Source organism: Sylvia atricapilla, chromosome Z, assembly GCF_009819655.1.
Source record: "Sylvia atricapilla isolate bSylAtr1 chromosome Z, bSylAtr1.pri, whole genome shotgun sequence".
Classification (NCBI taxonomy): Eukaryota; Metazoa; Chordata; class Aves; order Passeriformes; family Sylviidae; genus Sylvia; species Sylvia atricapilla.
The window spans coordinates 27,860,122-27,875,744 of NC_089174.1; the positions used below are offsets into that span (position 1 = coordinate 27,860,122).

Consider the following 15,623-nt stretch of genomic DNA (forward strand, 5'->3'; position numbering starts at 1 on the left):
TTTGTTACAAGACTAGACTTGGGTTCTCCCCTACTGGTTTGCTTGTCTCCATTCTGGTGAGACCCCATCTGTGTCCAGCTCTGGAGCCCTCAACACAGGGGAGATATGGATATATGCGAAAGAGTCCAGAGGAAGGCCATGAAGATGATCAGAGGGCTTTTTTTACGGGAAGGGCTGAGAGTTGGAATTGTTGAGTTTGGAGAAGAGAAGACTCTATTGAAGCCTTTCAGTACCTAAAGGGGGTTTCAAGAAAGAGGGGAGGAGAGGGGCTTGTGCAAGATCTAGGACAAGGGAAATGGTTTTAAACTGAAAGAGAGTAGTAGATTTAGATTAGATACTAGGAATAAACTCTTTACCCTTTTGGGGGTGAGGCATGGAAATAGATTGACTACAGAAGCTGTGGCTGCCTATCTCTGGAGTGTTCAAGGCCAGACTAGTTTAGGCTTGGCTTTTGAGAGTTGGAATACTGTATAAATGATGATGTTTTTCACAGGTTTTTATACACTAAGACAGTGGTGTCCTGCAAAAACTTGCCATGTACATTAACTGTATGCTTAATAGACAATAGTTACTCCTGTGATACCATTGACAAATGTAGAAGCCAACAGAAAGGAAGAAGAAAGTGTAAAAGTATGGGAACTATAACTGTAGCAGTTAGTATAAGTTATAATTTAAAAACCCCAAAAAACAATGGAAATTGTAATATTTTCAAAAGTGTTCTGTAGGTGTGGACCATGAATTGCTAATATTCTCTCTATATATAAGTTTAAAAATGGGATAATTGCAGTAATTTTATGCCAAGTGTTTGAACACATTTTCTAGAACATATATATTTAATTTTGGTACTTTATTCAAGATGTCTTTGGTTCCAGTGGACATTAAAATAGTTTTTAAGCAGTGGAAAAGATATGATGTATTGCTTTATTCAGTTTTCATTGATTACTTTTGTCGTTTTTTGACTGCCTCCACTTAAAAGCTGGGGGGAAACCAACAGCTTCTGAGGTGTTGGAAGGAGAAAGTGGGAGATGAGAAAGTGACATTTTAAGTAAAATTTGGTGGAGATGGGTGGGAGCTAATATCTGAAAGTACATGTATGTCATGAAGACTTTCAATAATTAATTTAATTTTGTGTTTATGTGCATTGAAGGTATCCTGAATTAGCAACTGTGTGCAGAAATCCCAGTACTCTAATTTTGTATCCTGGAGCTGAAGCAACCAGTTTGGAAGAAGTGGCAGTGATGTCTTCTAGTCCGTCTGTTATGATCATTATTGATGGAACATGGAGTCAAGCAAAAGATATATTTTACAAAAATTCTCTCTTCCGCCTTCCCAAGCAGGTGAGTTATAAATTGTAAAATAAATATTCTAAATTTTTCTAATAGATGCTTGCTTCTGAACAGTCAGATCAGAGTGATTTTCTGAGGATGTAACCAGCTAATGAGAATGATAGCTTAATTATTTAGGTAATCTGTAAGATTGTAAGAAGGATGATTGCAAATATTGAGGGTTTCCACTTTCTGACTTGAAATTATTTTTCTGTTTTTGAGTTAGTGTGTGTAACTATAGTGAATCATTGTTTTGCAAAATTGAAAATTAATCTGTGTAGAAAATTTTAACGTCTTGTTTAAGATGTTAGAATACATAGATTGAAATAAGCACTTCTTGATTAAATTAAGCATTTCTTTTCCCCTGCATAAGTATTTTACATTGCAGAAATAGGAAAGCTCAAAGTTTAATTTTGTAGCCTCTTAGGAATGGGTCACACTCTTCTCATGTGTGGTCCCCATATTGAAAACTCTGTCTCAGGTAACATGTGACAAATACTGCCCATTTGGCTGTATGCACAATAATATTAAGTATTTTCAACAGACTAGGTTTGTTTGTCTACGTTTAAATTTTTGACAAAGCTGCCATTTTTATTCAGGGACATTATTAAAAGTATAGTTAAGAAAAAGTATTAGTACTAACAGTTTTACTAATGGAAAAAAAAATTCCCTTCCTCACTAGATCATAATTAGTATCCCTGAGGCTGTTAAAATGTTTATTTTATTAAAATAATTGGCAGCAAACATATGAATCATTTCACATACAAGTAATGCTTTTGAAATTATTTAATCTTGCCCAAGACAAATTGGAACTCATAAAGACTTTGAAGTGACAGAACAAATAAAAATAATGTAATGAAAATATACTAAGATACTATGCCAAAAACTCTTGGAAAATTGAGCAGTAGTATTGACTGTGATGCATGAAACAAAATTAATAAATACAGAAATAATTAATATGTATTTCAAAGCATCAATAATACACAGTTTGTTACTTTACTTTAGATTTATTTTACTATTTCAGTAGATTTCACTAAGGTATTAAAATGTATATGTGCGCTACAAGAATAAAAAAACATTTCATATTTACAAACAAAGGTGCTGCTACCATAGGATGTTGTTACACCAGAGACTAGATATAAATCACATCTACATGTGATTTTATAGACATGTAGTTTTTCCATAACTGTTTTCTGTATGTTGTTTTGTACAGAATTTCCTATCTGTAGGAGCAAATGTTGGTACAGGATGTTAATCTATAACCCTCTGTACATGAACATAGATAAAAATACGTAAAGATGTGACAGTCCAGAGAGATAGTTTTCTGGATGGAAGTTGATAACTGCATACTGTGTACCTTCCCTTCCTGCAACTGGGCACCCCTGTACAGGGTGTAGGACTTTGCAGAAGCGAACTATTGGATATGGTTTGTCTCTGGGGTGAGCCACAGACTTCCTTTCTGAGCAAGTTCAGAGGCATTGATTTGTGAAACAGTGATGCAAAGGATCATACTTCAAGCTCTAGGGAAAAACATCATCAGACTGCAGGAATATAAAAAACATAAAAAATTCTTACGAGGTTTGTTTTTTTGTGCATACTTGAATTCTGTATTGCATCGATTGCAGGCTTTAACAGTTGCAGCTATTAATCAACACTCTACTTTTTATCTGGTCCTTTTATTCAAGGAAAGGTATATTCTGCTATCCCTACCCGTGTTATTTATAAGAATTGCAGTGCTGCTCTTGTTTTAAAGGGTTTAAATTTTTAGATTAAATGGATAACACAAAGATTCTGTAGCTGCAAGCAGTCACCTGTGAAACAGGTAAGGCTGAGTGAAGACACCAGCTAAGTCCAGATCAGTGCAAAGGCTGTGTTGGAGTGCTGTGTACAAACCTGCATGTTAGACTAAGTTTGGTCATTTTGTGTTAAAATAAGCTTGAGGTACCTGTGCAATCTCCTAGAACTAAATGGTAAAAATTACCAGTAATGTGGGAGAAGGTTATTATAAAACTGTCCGCAAGTAAACACCAGCACTTCTAGGGACTAAACTTTGTTCACCCTGTGACAGTGTTCTGTTTTATCTTTCTCAATGAGCTAGAAATTATGGCCAACACTGTAGGCTTTTTCTGACTTTTTACTGTTTCTACGTTATTTCTTATTTTCCACATCATACTTCATATTTAAATACTCTGTAAATGATTCTCTATTTGAAAAGAGATTTTGCTGATCATGTTGTGAAACTGTGTTGATGTTGCAATTTTTTGAGAAAAAAGTGAGTAGAATATCCCTTGAATATTTGAAATTCAAGAAATGGGCTTTGGCCGCAGAGAGAGAATGAGGTGGATATGACAACAGCTCTATAGAGGAGATATTAAAGGTGAAGAGAATGTGATACCTGTGGGCATTATCTCAGGTATAAAAAGAAACTAGAATTAGTCAATAAATGGTGATTTGAGCTTTTAATCAATATTTGAGAGGTAGAAAAGAGGTATTTTAGTAATGAGGAGGTTAGCAGTTTTTAATTGCAAGATGTACTACAAAGACACAATAGATTGGAGGCATTGAAAGGAATATTTAATTGTATGACTTTACAGCTTTGCTTTATTTTTGGGTAGTAAAAATTGCTATATTGGATGATTTTTGAAGATACTGTGGGATATTTTAATAAACTTCGCTGTTGTTTTAAATTAGTATTAAAATCTTGAGATCTCCAATAAAGGCTCTTTTAATTAACAGCTCAGTCATCAGAGCATTTTTCTTTGAAAAAAATGTTTAAAGAAATTTAAATTGTGCTATTTCAGAAAGCCCCAGAGGATATATATATATATGAGTCTAACATATTTAACTTCATCAGAAAGACGTAAATTTTTGTCTTGATCCAGATTCATTCTTTCTATCTGGGTTGTTTTTTTCATGAATTATAAAGCATGAGCTTGGACAAACTTTTTAGCAAAACTGCATGAGACACTGGGCTTAAGATGACTTTACAGAATTAACTAGATTGGAAAAGACCTTTGAGGTCATCAAGTCCAACCTAGAACAGACCACCACCTTGTCAATTTGGTGTCTTTGATACCAAGCACCACATCCAGTATTTTTTTTTAGAAGTCTTGTCACCTTCAGGGAGAGTGACTCCACTACCTCTCTGAGCAGCCCATTCCAGTGCCTAATTACCCTTTCTGTAAAAAAAATTCCTCCTAATGTTCAGCCTAAACCTCCTCTAGGGCAGCTTGAAACTGTCCTCTTGTCTTAATTTTAATTGCATAGGAGAAGAAACCAAGCCCCACCTGGCTACAGTCTCCTTTCAGGGAGTTGTAAAGAGTAATATGGTCTCCTGTGAGCTGCCTCTTCTCCAGGCTAAACACCCCCAGCTCCCTCAGCTGCTCATCATATGATTTCAATAGTCTTTAATATGATTATTACATTGATTAAGCGTTGTGGAGTTTCTTGAAGAGTGAGGACATGATTTGTATTTGGATCGAGGGTGAGCTATCCAGCCTGGGCCTCAGTGCAGGCCTGCAGGCCTGTGCTGTGTCACAGCATGAAATTATGTTAAGGTGCCACATGGAAACAGTGGGTTTCTAGGTGTAGTTTTGTGGCATGAACAGTTCAGCCACCTTAAGTATAAGATAAATAGTGCTTGTTTGCATTCTTTGTATGTCCTGTCATTGTAAACTATACTAAGAATCTATATAACCTGTCATCTGAGAGAATAAACGGAGAGCGTCATGATAACCACATTGGTTAAACATGTGGTTTTGCTCTCTGTCTGGCCTCCTATTATATAGAGGAGGCCATATTAATATATTAATATATCAATTTTATATTAATATAAATAGTTAATTATACATAATTAATATATTAATTTTATATTATTTACCTGCTACAGTTAAGTAGGGTACTTCATGAACTGGCACCCCCTGGAGAAGCACATTATCCCCGGGATGTTTTGCATAGCCACAACTCAGGCTTTCATGCAGCAGCTGCTGTTGCAGAGGGGTCACAGAGAAGGTATTCAGTTACCTTGAAGGAGTTGATGCAATTAGTTTGAGAGAAGAACTAGCCATTTGGCACAGTTTGTGTGGTGGTGTATTGTGTGAAGCAATCACAGGCCAGTATGGGTGCAGCTGCTTCTGTTTATAAGGAGGTAAACACAGCATAGTGGGAAAAGATGACTAAACCCTCACTTCTGGCCTTCTATTCCTTCAGTACCAAACAAGACTTGAAAGAGTTAACCTGAAAATCACATATGCAAAAAGTAGGCAATCTATCCCAAGTGCTTACTGTTTTATTGGAAGTAGGTAATACAGGAATAATTTTTATTTATGGATAAATATTTGTGGATCACTGTTACAGATACAGGAACTGCTATTCCAAACCTGAAGGAATTATTTCTATCACCTGGTACTGTTTTCCATTTTAAAAACCCAGTGAAAATCTTTAGATAATCATGCTTATTCTGAATTGTAGAAAATGAATATCCATCCCTTAAAAATATTGTAAAGTGCTATGGTTGTTGGCTTTGTTGGCCATTTTTTGGAAGGAATGGGAAATAAAGTGAAAAAGTTAACTGGCGCTTTCTGGATAGTGTGGTTTACTTATTTCTTATTATTTTTACCATCTTCCTGGTCTTGTGACTGCCCAAGATGCAGCCAGATCAGGACAAGAGGGTCCCTGTCCCTGGCCTGCAGCTCCTCCTCTCCCTCCTTCCCTGCTCTTGAGGTTATCTTGCTGTGGCATTGAGGGAGGGCTGGATTCCAGGGCTAAATGTCATGGGACCTGAGGAAGCATGTGATTGTTCTGAGGCTTTGAAAAGCTTCACACGAGCCCTGTCCTCACTGGAGGAGAGGTTGGTTGTCTATTAGGTGAAGGCTTTGAACTGCTTGTTTGTTGTATATGTTTGCCCACACCCTGGACCTCCAAGATCCGTGCTTGTCCCAGGGTACTGTGCTTCTTTCTGTGTGAGGCCACGTCCATGAGTCTTGCTGGCATGTATCTGTCCTTGCTTACCTGACATCTCATCTGGCTCACCCTTGGGGAGAGGACAATAGGGTCCTCCCCTTGCCTTATCTGCCCTACTGGCAGTCACTCAGCCCTGGGGCTGGCTCAGTGCCCTTTGGGCTCACTGATTCTGATTCAGGGCTCAGCAGAGATTTTGCATCTCTTGGATGCTGTTTTTTTTCTGGTGCCCATGTGCTCCCTCCTCAGAGGAGAGGAGTTTTGGGTCAAGAACAAGGCATATTGGTGTGTGTGGTGAGACTGAGGAGTGGTGGCACTGGGAGCTGCACCATGCCATGCTGGTTCCAAGGGGACTGACTGTCCCTGCCCAGGTTCTGGAGCAGCACTCACCACCTCAGTGTCATCACATTTTATTTTCAGAATTTTGAGGAGTGGGGAGAAGAATTTGTATTCTGGTATTCAGGTACCAATAGTTTCAAGTGAATGTGGAATGGTGCATGAAAACTGTATTTCCCTCTATTTTGCAGCTGAGGCATCAGCATCAATCTAGCCAACAGTCGAGAAAAAATTTATTTTATACAGTCAGGAATGGGGTATAAAGTGTAGTTCACTGTTTTTTTTTTTTTTTTTGTTGTTGTTGTTGTTTTTTTTTTCTTTCTTTTTCTTCCTATGTTGTTTATGTGTAACATTTTACCTAATAATCTGTAATGCCTTGACATTTTGTAAATGCTTTGTAAATGTCTCAGAAGACTGTAGAATATTTTTATGAAGTGAGTGTCCTAGTTTTAAAGTTACCATTTGCACAGATTGTTTAATTTTTTGTTTCTGCCTTAACTCACTGTTAGTCTGAATGGCCTGTCTGCTTGTGCATGAGTGGGCTCAGTTTTCGGTTTGGGGAAGCTTTATACTCATTATGACTTTTTAATTCTTTGTTGATGCACTCTTCTGCTACTTAATGGGCATTGGTATCATCAGCTGAAATCTGGTTCCTTGCAGCTAATTTTTAACCTTTGAACTTTAGTGTTAAATTCAGCTTGCACTGTATGCTTAAATCTGCTTGACTAGTCATGAGCATTTGTGAATGTATGCTTGTATTGTCAAGCACTGGTTCTCAGGCAAGTTGGTGTTTTAATATCCAGTTTAAGATTATGCTTGGGATCTCTTCTTCTTCCACTCTTTCCCTCACCCTTCTCTCCCTGCGGTGGAATTTGTTTTCTAACCAGCTTTCTTGTGGCACAAGATATCACTTTCAAATAGTTTAACAGGTCTGTCTGCAGTCTTGCTTGAGCTTTTAAAAAGTAAAAGGTGGCTTTGAGATCACAGAATCATCAGTAAATCTGATTTACTGTAACTACAGTTTTAACTGTTAAAAATAATTTGTATATTTCTCATCCTGCAAGAGAATTCAGAGTTCCAAATACCATAATGAGAATATATTGCAGAATCATCCAGAAATTGGAAGAGTGTATGTGTACAGACTTTGATTGTTATTCAGAGGTTTTGACAAACACTGTCTATACCATCCTTTTGGTGATCATTTAGAGATTTAGAGGCTTTTTTATCAATATCAAGAGCATCTCTTTGCAGTAACCCTTATAGAAAAACAATATTTAGCAGTCAGAAATTATTTCAACTGATGCAAAGCAGACTTTCTATATTAGCATTTTTAGTGAATGCCATGTAATTTAAAATTGTGATTAGATTTTTTTTATCTATTCACCTATCTGTTGATCTGTTAACTTATCTGCATCAGAAGAGTGCTAATCTCCTGTGTGTTAGACTGCATGATGTGTATATAAGGTCATGCATGCCTTTTCTGAGGAGGAAAAGTTGTGCCTCCAATGCTCTAAACTTCCAGGACAATTGATGCAAAGGAAATTCTTGAAATAAGGATAAAGTATCCAGAATTATTTTTGGACACAAAATTTATGTTCAGTTCTAGAATTGTCAGTTTTCTAGGGATAGTCATGTGTCAATGCCGTCTTACCCAGTCAACAGTGAAGACTCAGAAAGTCTTAACATCACAGTTTAAGGTTAACACGGTCCCTGATTATTGTGTGAGTATTGCATATTGCTGGCTGTGTTTCTGCTTATCCTTTCATGTATCTAGGTATACTGCAGTAATACCTGTACCAAATAACTTAGTAGAAAATCTGATTAAGATTAGAATTAGGAGATCCAGGGATATATATGCAATATTGGTCTAGCTCAATACAACTGTTGAAAACAGATGACACATCTTACAAGTTTACTGAAGCTGTTTATCCACCTGCTTCATGGCTCCTTCAGAAGCAAGTTGACTGAAGCAGTGTGCAGAGATCACTTTCTGCAGATCCCTCACTAAATACTCACAATAGAGCTAAGTGTTGTAAGAAGGAATGTTGTCTTGTATAAAAAATGCTGAACAAGGCATCAGTAACTGGCCTGTTTTCACAGTGATTGAAATTTTATTTTATGAGAAATTGTTAGCAGACCTGTTGTGAATCCATGTTGTTCAGCATATTCTGAAGTGATACTGAAGGTATACTAGTTAAGTGACAAAATGTCATCATGACATTAAATTGTTGAAAGTGGTAGTGATTACTCTGTGGAGAATTGTAGAGTGTGAAGTTCAGTAACTGGACATTAATACAGCACAGGAAATCCATTGTAGATAAATGTTAATGAAAGCATATTAAAAAAAAATTAATCTCTTAACTGGGCAATTGTCAGCAATGAGATTTTGAGATTGTAGTAATAAATTTGATGAAAACCTCAATTCAGTGCTCAAGAGCTAGGTGTACATCTGCTGGCTTGAATGCATGCATGCTGTCCCTTTCAGGCCCGAGACCTGAAAGTGCACAAGAAAGTGCACAAAAATTCACAAACAACTAGAAGAGAACTCAGCCATCTAACTACATTATCTGTGCACATTTTAAACTTTTGATTCAGAGAAGACAATATTTCAAATCCTGAACCAGATTTGGAATTGTTAAATTGTCATGCTTTAGGCAGTACCATTGATGATGAGATTTTTTTCTACATCAAAATCTTTGCATTAAATACATCTTGAACACTTCCTGTAGTGATACAAATTGAAAAACTATTTGTTGGCCCAGTACAGAAGTTCTTTTAATTTTTTATTGGACCTGGGATTCCAATTTCTTGACCTTCTGTTTAGTAGTAGTAATCAAATATGATGACAGATTAACTTTATGCAAGATTCTCTCTTAATGTACAGTCTTTGTAGATTGACTTCCACCACACGTAAAGTAATACCTGTAAAGCCCCAGAAAAATGGCTTGATAAGCTTCTTAAAGGGGCTCACAGTTTTTAATGTACTTGGAGCATGGGAGAAGTGCTAACAAGACCTCCTCAAGCAGTCAACAACAAAAAAAGCTTTAATGGCAACTTCAGAAAAGCAGAGAAAGCTGGTAAAAGTTTAAGGCAACATATAATCAACATAAAACACTTCACAAAGCATTAACTTGATGCCCCATTCAACTTAGCAGGCTCCAAGCCCATCTGATATTAAGTTTTGAGAAACTCCAGGGTGAGGAAATTAGAAGAAGCAAGAGAGAAGGACAGAAAAGCTGTAGAAAAGAACAAACACTCTTAGTTCCCATGGCATTCAGCTGATAGGAAGTCCAACAGGAAGCAGAGTCATGACTTGCACTTGCCTCATGTCCTGGCTGAAGTACCCCTTGGCTTTCTTTTGCCCTTTCCCCAGGTGGGACTTACCTGATCTGTCCACTCTGAGGCAAGACTGGGGCTCCAGGGGCAGATGTGGAGTATTGCCTTGGTCATGCCAGGGGCTGGTAGCCACTGTAGGACTGAGATACAGGACTGAGGTGGGGTGTGTGGCGCGGGGCATCACCTCACCAAAGGCAAGGCCCAACCTGCCCTTTTCCCCACATGCGCCCGAAATGTTTCAGCCAGCAATCTGTCCAGTCTCTTGGATACCCTCTCCAGCATTTATTTGTACCTGAGTTCACTGCAGCCCACCATACCTGTTTTTTACTGCCTTGGCGATTAGTTCAAGGTCTTCTGTAGTGTATACAAAAAAATGTGGTTTGGGTTGGAAGGGAGCTTAAAAGTCATTTAGTTCCAAACCCTTTCACGATGGAGGGACTACATCAGTGGACAAGGAAAGAGCTACAGATGTCATCTATCTGGACTGCTGTAGAGCTTTTGACAGGGTCCCCCACAACATTCTTTTCTCTGAATTGGAGAGAGATGGGAGACTGTTTGATGGATGAGGAAGCAGGTGAACAGTCACATCCAGAGGGTAGAGGCTCAGTAAAGGTCAATTGCTTAGTGTTCCAGTGGGAAACAGTTGCAAGTGGAGCCCTCAGTGGTTTCTACTGGGAGCAGTGTTACTTAGTATTATCAGTAATGACAAAGACAAAGGAATCAAGTACACCCACAGCACATTTGCAATGACTCCAATCTGAGTAGTGGGATGACACTCCTTAAGGACTGGATGTCATTCAGAGGGACCTCGTCAAGCTCAAGAAGTGGACCTGTGGAAGCCTGATGAGGTTCAACAAGGCCAAGCGGAGGAAGGCTAGACTAAATGACCCTTGAAAATTATTCTGTAATTCTATGAAAACAAATAAATAAAAAGCCCTGAGGTTTTTATGCCTTCCTATGTATGAAGGGCTTTCAGATCAGGTATCCTAGCCAAATTTTCCCAGAGTAGTCAAACATTTTCTTAAATTCAGTTTTGCCCATTTTCCCAATTGAATTTACGTGTTCTTCATTACACAGTTTGATAGGCTTGAAATGAACTAGAAAAAAAAAAAGATCTGTAGGTGTGGTAAATGTTACCCAATGCTTGCTTTCTTTAAATTTTTTTAAAGCTGTTTGCTCATATTTATATGAGATTCTAAGAATCCTGTGGTAAAATGCATCATCATAAATCTGTTAAAATAGGTTGTACATTTGCTGCCTGTTAAAGGTAAACATAATGGTTTTTGAGGCAAGACCTTCAGGATGATTTATGAACTTGTTTGTGACAATAAACTGCAAAGTTCTAAGGTATCGCACAAATGTTCTTACTCAGCACTGCATTTGTCAAAGGGTCATTCCTGCTGAGTTAATTTACTCCCTTCTGTCTGACCTTTTTGTGACATTCTCTTTCTGTGCATAAAATGGGTACAGTCTACTAAACATACTTCTGTTTGCAAACAATATAATCAGATTATTAAGAACACTTACTGTTAAATTAAAATACCATAGTACTATAAACCCCCTCAAAATGCTTCATTGTCTTCAATACAAAGGAAAAAATGTACAAAAGGTGTTACTGATGACAAGAAACTGTGGTCTTTGACCTCATAAACTGGTAAATTAAAAGCACTGCTGCCACTTCATAGTTGATGTGCTGTCTTTTGAAAAGGCCCTATAAATTTGAAATGTCAATATTATATGCTGTCTAGAACTCCAGTCAAGGGAAAAGAACTTCAGCAATTTGCCAGGCAGGGGGAGCTTTTCTTATTCTCAGCTTCTGAGAAACGTGGCCCAAATCTGTTACAGTTTGGAAGATGGTGTGATTAAATATTTATGGAATACTTAGGCGTTCCTGTTTCTTTTCAATTGTTCAGTGACCATCTTGTAATATGCCTGAGTAGTTGTCAACACAAACTGATCTTTGAGATTCCAGGGTTTTGATCTTTAGCCAAAGTCAGTCACATCAACATCTGTTTTAAGAATTCTTTGCCAATTTACCTTGTTGCTCCTATCAAAACTTCATGCTGTGCAAAGTGAGTAGCACTTACTGGATTGTGCTTGTTGTTTCTGTGTTGCATCTGCTGGGTGAGCATGGGTTCACAGATGGTATGGGATGCCTGAGAGTAGTCTTATCAAGTAGCTTGCTTGAAACTCTGTCATCTTAGGGATTCTTTGTGAGAGCATTCTTAATCTTTCTCTGTAGGAATCAGTGAAGGGACGTGCCAGCTATTCTCAGGACCTCACTGAGCATTAAGAAATAAATAAAGGAACTGCCCATGGAGTGTGGAAAGCAAGGCACAAATTCTTGCCACTCTTTTTATTTGAAAGAAAAGGAGAAGTTAAAAACCCCATTCTTCTAGGGGGTCCACCTGCTTTTCAATTGAAGTGGTGCTGCTGGAGTTACTAGGTGTGGGAATTGGGCTGGAAGGCCCTAATGGAGAGCCAGGAGAAATCCTTAGTTTGAAGCTTTGGGAAACCCCCTGTTAAGTTATGGTGAGAAGAGCTGTCTTCTCGGAACTTGTTATGTAAATTGGTTTGTTTATATAAGGTTATGTTCTAGCATGTTCCCAATTTCTGTTCCCCAGTTGGTTTAATTTTGCCACATTAATTTTATATTCCTAATCTCCACTTCCTATTGGCTCCTTACCCTTAAGCTCCGCCCCTACCTACTTTATATAAGTTGCTGTAACCGCCTGGCCCAGGCCCTTTCTGGTGAACCCTATCTCAAAGATCACCTTGTTTGTTTTTTGCCCCTTATTAAAGTTCTTTTTTGTTTGGGTCATTGAGTTGTGCCCATCTCTCATTTATTTCACTATCAAAGGGACTTTCACACCTGAAATCCTGTGGTGACGCCTTGGTCTTCCTATCCATATCCAGAGATTGTCACACTAGGTAGCAGAGTCGCATGGGCTTTCCCTGAAATTTACAGGCTAGACAGGAAATCATAAAATGCCACCTGGTTTAAAGCAAATTGTATGGCAGATGTGATGCAATACGAAAGTGTCAAAAGGCATAGGACACTGAATTGTAGCTGCCTGTAGGGTTGTCTGTCACCAATTCAACTTGCAGCAATACCAGAACTATCAGTACAAAATTAACATATATTTTAATTTGCTCAGCTATGCACCATGCATATATAAAAGGCTGCATTTTCACTGACTTGTTCCAAACACATTTCTCATCTATCTGTATATGACACTGGTGATTTTACTAATAATCCCACAGGGCAGCCCAGTTATCCTTAGAGTGAAGGAAGCTCTTTGAGCCTTGATAGTAAATTTTTGTTTGTGCATTACATTGTTTTTTTCCAATTGTACAATTCTTGGTGTAGCAAGAAAATTTGTTTTCGTTAAGTAAGTAGGTCATAACCTATCCTGTGTAAGATGACTTGTAAGATAAACATAATCAATAACAGCTGTTAAATATTGTGAAATGTGTTCAGTTCGATATGTTCAGTTTTTACCTGTTGTCTTATTACAACCAAAACATTAAAAAAATACTTTGAACTCTAGAAAATAAAATGTTTTATGTTCAGACTGTCAAAAATTGCTGTTTGAGAAAACTGAGATCAAAGGGAGAGAACTGGGAATTATTTTGGGTCAAGACTGCAGGCACAGTTGAGATATGCTGACAAATCAACAGCATTCTGTCCTTCTGACATTTAGGTTCGTTTAAATGACATTGGTCATTGACATTTTTCTGGCCATAAGTATGTATTTATTACCTCTCAATACAGTGCCATTTTCTTTGTGACTGAAAGATGATTTGACAGATGTCAGAAGTGTATACTTCTTTATTCTCGGTGTCATTTTCCACTCTGGGAAACTGTGAGGATTTCATTTAATAATGATGGTCGGGACTGAAATTAAGCCAAACGAGGCAAACATTGTATCTGAGAACTGTTTATGGGTAACAAAAGAGCAAGATAAAAAGGAGTTACTCTAGCAAAGAGGGCTGAAGAAGACAGAGAAAGAAGAAAAATGGGGTAGAGGAAGAGGAGACAGAGGGCAAAAGAGGGCATTACCACCAGAGGTCAGGGAATGCTGTTGATGTCCATGAGGCAGGGGCTGTGTCCATGCTGCCTGCCTTTGCACAGCTCCTGCGGTGACAGGTGACCAGGCCTGAGGTGAGGGGTGCTCGGGCGGAAGGTGCAGAAACCTGGACAGGCTTGGAGGCAGGCTGGGTTGGACACAGGTGGCTCAGGCAAGGACGCAGAGATGAACGGGCAGGGATTTGGTCAGGGACACAGGGAGGCAGGACAGACATGAGGGCGAGCAAGAGCCAGCAAGGGCAAGAGAGCCAAAAGGCAGGCTAGGGCCACAGCAAAAGCCGAAAGACTCAAAAAGCCCTGAATCAAAAATAAGTTTCAACAAGCAAGTCTCAAAAAGTAAGTCTCAAAAAAGCCACTCAAATCACCAAGCCTCAGAAGCAAAAGCACAGCCCCAGGCCAAAAGCCCACACTCAAAAGGCAAGTTTGAAAAGCCCCCAAAAAGTCAAAAGGCAAAGGACAGAACAGCCCCCCAGAGCTTCTGTTGCAGTTATTTTTTATGCCCCTGGCTCCTCCCAAAGTCTGCCTGCTAACAGGAGACAACTGGCTCAGTCCAATGTCCCACTGCTGGAGACTTTTGCATCTGACTGGAGAGTGTCTCTGGGGTACAGTGTCTTTGGTGTTCCCCTGCTGACTGCCTGTCTTGTGTGAGACATGAAATGGTTGCCAGGCAAAGTCTTCCCAGAGACAAGGCTTCTCTCCATCTTCTCCTAGCTGCCTCCTGGACATGGGACATGTGCAGCGTCTCCCCCACAGGCCTCTGGTAATCATTGTTGAGGCATAACAAAACTCATTGCGTCCTCACACTTGGGTAGAAGCTTTGCTTTTATTTCTTTTCTTTTCTAATTGTTGTCAGACCCTTAGATAAATATCTGAATATCCAGATGCTAGAACAATTCAGGAGCATTTGCAAATTTTGAACCATTGTACCCATGCTGATATTCTCATGGGATATGAACATTTTGTTAAAAGTAAACCCAAAGATATTTAATTTTGATAGAATTTGCTTTCAAATGCTAGATTAATTGAAGACTTTTTTATTCTTTTACTCTTTCTTTTCATGTTCCCTTCTGCCCTTGCCAAAATTATTCTCAGGAGCTTCTTCCACTGCTTTTCCCCTGTCCACTGTGAATAGCAGTGCCTACTGCTATTCACTACGGTAAGAAAACAAGAAATTACACAAAACAAAAGTAATTAGTAGATTCCAAAGAACAGTGTCATTGCATTGATGCTACATTTTGACACTGAAGTATTTAATTTTCATTTTCAATTTTCTGATATTTGCAGGTATAGTTAAATGGCTGTGGCAATACATGTAATTAATTTTTCTTCCTTCATTTCATGACCCCATCCTCTACATTTGTACTCTGCGCACTGACTGAATTTACTTGCAGCACTTTCCTGTTTTATTAATTATTAAAAGAATAGTGCTGCATAAAATATTGAGCTGTTGGCTGACATTAATTTTTTATATGTAAGCAGAGCAAGAGAGATATTACCAGAAATAATTTCTAGATTTTTTTTCTTTTCTAAATACAAAAAAAAAATACAATGCCTGGAAATTAACTGGAAATGCATAG

The 15,623-nt window shown here is 38.4% G+C and overlaps 1 protein-coding gene across 1 annotated transcript in view; it reads left to right on the forward strand.

Annotated features, from left to right (window-relative positions):
- DTWD2 (DTW domain containing 2) overlaps positions 1-15,623 on the forward strand; it is a 40,479-nt gene that overhangs the window by 9,292 nt on the left and 15,564 nt on the right. The window contains exon 2 of the mRNA XM_066339550.1: positions 1,148-1,337. Within this exon, the coding sequence (XP_066195647.1) occupies positions 1,148-1,337 (190 nt within the window). The remainder of the gene's footprint in view (positions 1-1,147; positions 1,338-15,623) is intronic.